The 6,638-nt window shown below is 64.7% G+C and overlaps 1 protein-coding gene across 5 annotated transcripts; it reads left to right on the top strand.

The window, feature by feature from the left end:
• The first annotated feature begins 616 nt into the window (after window positions 1–616).
• On the top strand, window positions 617–5,552 carry MCRIP2 (MAPK regulated corepressor interacting protein 2). 5 transcript variants are annotated; one of them, XM_059415816.1, is made up of 6 exons: window positions 617–766; window positions 873–990; window positions 3,697–3,832; window positions 4,652–4,820; window positions 5,055–5,121; window positions 5,388–5,490. In XM_059415816.1, exons 1-6 carry the CDS (start codon window positions 715–717, stop codon window positions 5,401–5,403), a joined length of 558 nt encoding a protein of 185 aa, XP_059271799.1. In that variant the 5' UTR covers window positions 617–714; the 3' UTR covers window positions 5,404–5,490. The 5 variants fall into 5 exon arrangements, with proteins under 5 accessions (XP_059271799.1, XP_059271800.1, XP_059271798.1 ...); XM_059415815.1 differs by having other exon boundaries at window positions 619–766; window positions 5,055–5,156; window positions 5,388–5,552; XM_059415817.1 differs by lacking the exon at window positions 5,055–5,121 and having other exon boundaries at window positions 618–766; window positions 5,388–5,552.
• The last annotated feature ends 1,086 nt before the right edge of the window (window positions 5,553–6,638 follow it).

Genomic DNA, 6,638 nt, shown 5'->3' with positions numbered 1-6,638 from the left:
GGGCATCCTCACACGCCCACCTTCTCTCTCCGCAAGATCCCACCCCCACGCTGCTCCTCGACTGAATGGGGTCTCTGGTTCCTGGAGCTGGGGGTGCACCTTGGCAAGGGAGGATCATCAGAGACCAGAGTGCACCCACTATTCCTGTCCCGTGGGGTGGAAAGGAGATTCCAGGGGAGCCAAGTTTCTGCCCAAACCCATTTCTGGTCTCTGGTCCTCAGTCCCAACACCCAGGCCAAGAATGACCCTCACGCTGGCCCAGGACCACCCAGGCACCTTGGCTGGAGCTCTCCACCGAGTGGGCACAGCTTTCCTTCCAGGGTCCACACAGAGCGCCCCCAGCGCCTGTCCACAGCCCCCGGCCCGCACCCCCGCCGCTCACCTGGCCGTCCGGCGGTGGAAGGCCGTCCTAGGCCCCAGGACGCTTCCTCTGCCTTGGCCTCGGGCCGTGTGGGGTGGGGCGCCCGTGGCCGCGCGCCGCGGATAGCCTCCTCACCCGCCCGGAGCGCCGCCTCCGCCGCGTGCCCCGAGGCCGGCCGGGACGCGCGGGCCCTTTAAGGGCCGGGGGCGTGTAGCGGCCCGCCCCCTCCCCGCCGTGCCCGGCTGCCCGTTAAAGGGGCCGCGCCCTGGGCCCCCGCCGAGTGCGAGCCCGGGCGGAGGGCAGGGTAGGGCGTGCGTCCCGGGGAGCGCGCGGGCGGCCGGGCCCTCCGCACCATGTACACCATCACCAAGGGGCCCAGCAAGCTGGTCGCGCAGCGCCGCACAGGTGCGCGGGGCGCGGGATGCGGGGCGCGGGGCGGGCAGGGCCGGGGGGAGGGTCCGCGCAGTGACGGCCCGGGCGCGGCGGCGGCTGACGCGCCCCGTACCCGCAGGTCCCTCGCAGCAGCAGGTGGAGAGCCGGCTCGGCGAGCTCCTGAAATGCCGGCAGCCCGCGCCGCCGACCCCAGCGCCCCCGCGGGCGCAGCCGCCGGGACCCTGGCCCCTGTCGAGGTGAGACGCGCGGGCTGGGCGGCGGCCGCGGGACGGCGAGGTTGACCTTGGGGAAGGTTCACGGAGACCCGGCCGCGTGCTCGGGGCGGGGGCGGGGCGGGGCGTGTGACCCCGCCCGCGTGGGCGGCTCCGACCTTCGCGCCTCAGCCCTCGGCGCCTCCGCCTCTTCGCCTCACCTGGCACCTGGCGGGGTCGAAGGGGGCCGGGCCGGATGCACACGAACCCCTCGCCCTCTCTGGCCCCGTGGGACCGTGGCGGAGCCCGAGTGGGGAGGAAGCGGACCAGCTCCGGGATCGCAGGAGCTCCACGCGGCTGACTCAGATGCCCCGGGCGACCTTGGGCGGTGAGGCCAAGGTTTGAGGCGAGCTGCCCAGGAAGGCGGGAGCAAAATATCCTAGGGTGCGGGCCCTCGAGGCCTCCTGGCTCCGGCCCGGCCCGGCAGGAGACTGCCAGCCCCGTCCCTGCAGAGCGGGCTGGGGGAGAAAGTACACGTGGTTCCCTCTGGCCCTACCAGGCCCCTGCTCTCTCTTGCCCTTCACCCCAGACACCCTGGCTGGGGACTGGAGGCCTCCCACAGATGCTCAGGCCTTGCCCGAACCTGCAGTTCCTGCCTTTCCTGACCAGCTCTTCCGCCAGTGCCCACCGCCTGCCCCACAGGAATTTGTGTCCTGGCCCATTTGGCCTCCACATGACCTTGACCAGGAGGTCGGATTCCCCCCATGCCCCAGAGCTCTTTCACTTTTTTGTGTCAGCTCTGGACCTTGGGTTTCGTTTATTCTGTGCGTTTTCTGGATCCAGGGCTTTCTTCCAAGCCCACAAAGGCCTGAGGCTTTCTGGGCTAGGCTGTGGGTAGGCACCACAGAGAAACAGGGTGGCTGGCTCAGAGCCCCCCCCCCCCCCCACCTGAGGCAGCTCTAAGGGTGCAGGTGATGGGGGCCTGGCAGGAGGGGGCAACCTGTGGGGGTGTTTCTGGGCTGAGGCCCTTCCCTGCGGGGGGAAGGGGGCTTCTGCTGGGGGCACGTTGACATTTTGAGGCTGCTTCCTAGTGATGGAAACATTCTGGGCTAACCACCGATGTGTCCTGGGGAGGCCGGTAAGCAGGCAGGGCCTTGGGGGCCAGTTCCCGGGACCCAGGCTGTGTTAGAATATTGCCCTGTGACCTCAGCTTTGGTCCTCACAGCCGCCTTACTGCCCAGAGGAGTAAACAAGGTGTACGTGTGTAGCTGCGACTGGTCACCCAGGCAGAGGACCTGGGGGCCGAGTGGTGCCGGGCACCCGGACCCTCTCACCTGGAGAAGCGTGTCACAGTCCCATTGCAGATGAAATCAGGGTACACCTGTGGCAAGGTCGGGGAGTGGTGTGGAGGGAGTTGGGAAAGACGGCAGAGTCCTTACCATACCCCCAGGCCTCACCTTTGCACTTAGCTGGCCCTCAGCCAGTTGGGCACATCCCAGCCTGCTGGGTCAGGAGAGTGCGGACCAGCCTGGCCAGAGGGAGTGCAACACTCGGCCTGCCTCAGAGCTGCACGGCACAGGGTTGGGGGGTTCTGCTGTGTGCCCCGGGGTGGCAGGCTGGCCCCCCTACCCCCTGAGGTCACTCCCTCTGTCAGAGCTGCCCCTTCCTAGTCCCCGTGGCCTTGAAATGACCCAGCTGGGAGGCCAGTGCTACCCATGAGCCATCCCTGCACCCTCTCCTGAACCTTCTGAGGGGGCTGCCTCTGAAAGAGCTCCACTTGCTTTTCTGTCCATCCTTCCCTGTTTTTTTCTCTGTAGTGCCTTTTTATTATCCGGCATCCCTCACCCTGCCTTGCCCATGAAACGGGGGGGATGTCTGGGCCACGGCCACATCCTCCACGCCTGGGGTGCCTTGCATGCGGCCAGTGGCTGACCTGCTGATTCTCCAGGCTGGGGTCCCGGCCCTCCATGGGGCAGTGCCTCTGAGCAGCTCTCACTCCCATTGTGAGACAGACAGCAGAGGACAGGGAAGATGACATCCGTGGGTGGGAAGAAGATAACGGGGCACCCGGTGACACCCCAGAAGGTCACGCGAGGAGGTCAGGGAGGTGGCCTGGGTTACTGAATCGTGGGCTTTGAGGTCAGGCAGCTGTGCAGTTATGTTCTGGAACTAGCAAGTGCCCATTCGCAGGGTATGAGTTTGGGTGGATCACTTCCCTCTGGAGCCCAGTGCCCAGGGCTGGAAGTAGGGTTGGCAAGGACTGTGAGGACACCTATGTGGGTTGAGCAGGGACACCAGGGCCGGCCTGTGGGGCGGTGTCCTCAGGAGCAGGCACAACACGTGCACAGCAAGTGCACCCGCGCCAGCGCCCTTTTCCCCAGAGGGCCTTTGCAGCACCTTACGTAACAAACTCTAGCAGGGTTGGGGGGGGGGGGTCAGGTGGGTGCCTGCCTCCTAGCACTGTGCTCAGCCCTGGGCAGGCCACTGCTTTGGTCCCCGGGGGCCACAGCCCATGGCTGCAATTCCCTTTCCGGTTTTCCTACTTCGCTGACCAGCCTCCACTTTCCTGGAGTCTGCAGGCTGGTGGGGGTGGGGGTGGCAGGCGAGGGGCTGTCCAGGTTGAGGGAAAACCTTCATAGGTTCTGGTTGGTGCAGCTGAGGCCTGGGAGGAGCCCTGCCCCTGCTACAGTTTCTTCGCTGGCCTGGAGCTGGCGGGACCGGTGCCCCTCAAGACACTCCTCTTTATTTTAGTGCCCCTCTCAGCCAAGGAGGACCCCCGAGCGGCGGTGGGGCACCTGAGCCCAGGAAGGCGAGCAGGCCGGCGGGACCGCGAGTGCCTGGCGGAGTGGCACGTGCAGCCCAGGACTCCCGGCTCCCACCTCCTGCTGTAGGTGCGGGCCCCGCTCCCTCCACAGCCCCATTCAGGGCTTTGTGTGTGCAGGGCTAGGCCAGCTGCTGCCAGCAAGGGCAGCCCATCCGTGCCCTGGGCCCTGCTGATCACTGAGCGGGACAGGCCCAGTGGCTCCCTGGATATCCCATGCCTATCAGGCTGAGCTCCAGCACCTGGGGGCCATCTCCTCCCCCAGCATCCCCACCCCCATGGGCAAGAGTGTTGCCTGTCTGGGACCTGCACAGCTGGGCTGGAGTTGAAGTCACAACTTGTTCACTCAGTGCTCTTTGGCCAGAACATCACTTAGGGCTCATCCCCATGGAGCCTGGGACAGCCAGGAAGAGGGAAGGGCCAAGATGGGCTGTTTCTTGTTTGGGTCCTTTCTCTCACATGGGACAGTGGTGAGATGGAGAAGCTTCTGTGGGGGGAGAAGACGGCCGAGAATTACGCCTGGCCAGTTGTGGCTGGGTCGGAGTGATGTGGTGTAGCTTAGGTCCGAACATGGGTTGCTGGAGACCCGACTGGTCCTGGGGAGGTGGGATGCAGGTGGCAGTAGGGGTGCCCCGAGAGACCCCTGGAGGAGTTCCTGTCTGCCTTGAGCACGGAGCCCTATTGGGGGTCTGGGACACAGGACTGGGGACTGCAGGTGTGACTTGAGCTGCTGGGAGCTTGGGCCTGCAGGAGAGAGGCCTCCTCTGCCCCCACTACAGCACAGAGCTACCCTGAAGGTCAAGGAAGTGCCCAGGCTGAGCCTGGCCTGGGGGTGGTGGGTGTGGCCTGCTGCTGCTCCTGGAGCTTTGCCGGGTGTCACCTTAGGGCTTGGGACAGTTGCTGACCGGCTCCTCCCCCCTCTACAGTCCGGGGCCAAGGCTTGTGTTCAATCGGGTGAATGGCCGGCGGCCCCCTGCCACATCTCCATCCCTTGAGGGAACCCAAGAGACCTATACGCTGGCCCATGAGGAAAACGTCCGGTTTGTTTCTGAAGGTAGTGTCAAGGCTGGAGGGTGAGGCCTGGGCCCATGTTCTTCCTGCCCACTGTGACCTGATTTAAAGTACCTAGAGGGCTGGGCTCTTCCTAGACTGTCTCCCTGTTCGTCCTGTGACTGTCTGGTGGGCTCCCCATTCCCATTCTTGGCTGGGGTCCAGGGTGGCCACCAAGCCCTGGGTGGGAGACAGGATGCCAGGGGCCTGGTTCAGCCTGACTGCCCTCTCCCCACAGCTTGGCAGCAAGTGGAGCAGCAGCTGGGCAGTGGCCCAGCTGGCGCTAGTGGGCCTAGGCCTGTGCAGTACGTGGAGAAGAACCCCAACCCCCGGCTGCAGAGTGAGCCCTCCCCTGCTCTCAGGGAGTCCCCTCCACTCCCTCCAACCCTGACCTGGGCCCTGCTGGGTTCTAGCCCTAGGGGATTGGGGAGGGCACTTGAATTTGACCTGCTTTCTTCCTAGTGCTTGCTGCATTTGGGTGTGGGGGAGGAGCTTGTGGTCAGTTCTGAGGGAGAGACACTGACTGATCTGGGAGGCAGCTTCACTGCTCAGTCTTCTTTTCTGCCCACAGACTTCGTGCCCATTGACCTGGACGAGTGGTGGGCGCAGCAGTTCCTGGCCAGAATCACAAACTGCTCCTAGCTGCCTTGGAAGGAGTGTCCGGCCCTGCCCCGTGGTGGACCTTGTGCCCCCCCGCCAGGAGAGGACGTCGGAGCCCCTCACCCTGAGTCTGGCCAGGAACCGTCCACACCTGAAGTGCCAGCATTTGGACTTTTGCACCTGGTGACCCCTTGGACCAGCTGTCCTGTGCTGCCAAGGGCCAGGAGCTGAATCTGTCTGACCTCAGTCCTGCTCACTGTGCCCAGGGTCCAGCCCCTGGGGCTGGCAGGGAGGAGCTCCAGGCTAATAAATTTGAGAAATTGCCCTTTTTGAGTGGTCTTTATTTGGTGTGGGGATGGGGTCAGGGTCCTCACATACTAAGTCCAGCCTAACCTTTCCTTGGCCCCACAGCTATAGCTCTACCCAATTCTGGCCCTCCTGTGTCCTGACAGGTGCTGGGGCCCTGGGCCAGCTCATCTTTCTTGGGTGCCGCTGGACCTTACCCAGCACCACCCAGCTTTCTCCCTCTTAGCGGGGGCTTGAGCCCCATCTCACGATCCACAGTCGTTAGCCCTTGGCCAGGAGATAGCGTCCCAGACGCCCAGGAGTAGGGCCGAATTTCCCAATGCTTAGTCCTGTCTTTTTTTTTTTTTTTAAGATTTTATTTATTTGACAGGGGTCACAAGTAGGAAGAGAGGCAAGCCCCCCGCCAAGCAGAGAGCCCGATGTGGGGCTCGATCCCAGGACTCTGGGATCATGACCTGAGCTGAAGGCAGAGGATTTAATCCACTGAGCCACCTAGGTGTCCCTTAGTCCTGTGTCTTAACCGCCCGGGGCCGAGTGGCTCTGGGTGACACCGCTTTGCCTCTCGGGAGGGTGGCAGTGCCTGCCGACCAGAGTGGAGCACGCCAGGTGTGGGCGCTAGAGGGCTGCAGGCCGTAGGGTGGAGTCCAGCGGGCGGTCGGGGGTGTGGGCAGCCGCTGTCAAACGCACTCCCATAAACACGGGTGCGTGTCCTTCCCCGTACAGACGGGGCCCCAGAGCGCCGCGCACGTGCCTAGTCCCCACCGCGGCCGTGCTAGGGCATCGCCACAGGGTGCTAGGGTACGAGCGGCCGCAGACGCCCCGGGCCGCTACACCGCCCACCCCGAGACCGTCCAGCGTCCTCCCCGGCCGCGGTCACGCGACCCGGCTCTGCGCGAACCGCGGTCACGTGGCTAAC

This window comes from Mustela nigripes, chromosome 11 (assembly GCF_022355385.1).
Source record: "Mustela nigripes isolate SB6536 chromosome 11, MUSNIG.SB6536, whole genome shotgun sequence".
NCBI lineage: Eukaryota > Metazoa > Chordata > Mammalia > Carnivora > Mustelidae > Mustela > Mustela nigripes.
This window is presented reverse-complemented; position numbering and strand designations above follow the sequence as displayed.

Bases quoted from the DNA above. Each gene is read 5' to 3' on its own strand.
- MCRIP2 (XM_059415815.1), top strand. From the start codon at position 715: ATGTACACCATCACCAAGGGGCCCAGCAAGCTGGTCGCGCAGCGCCGC. The intron at 767-872 runs GTGCGCGGGGCG...CCGTACCCGCAG, and splicing joins GGTCGCGCAGCGCCGCACAG to GTCCCTCGCAGCAGCAGGTG. The intron at 4,821-5,054 runs GTAGTGTCAAGG...CTCTCCCCACAG, and splicing joins CGTCCGGTTTGTTTCTGAAG to CTTGGCAGCAAGTGGAGCAG.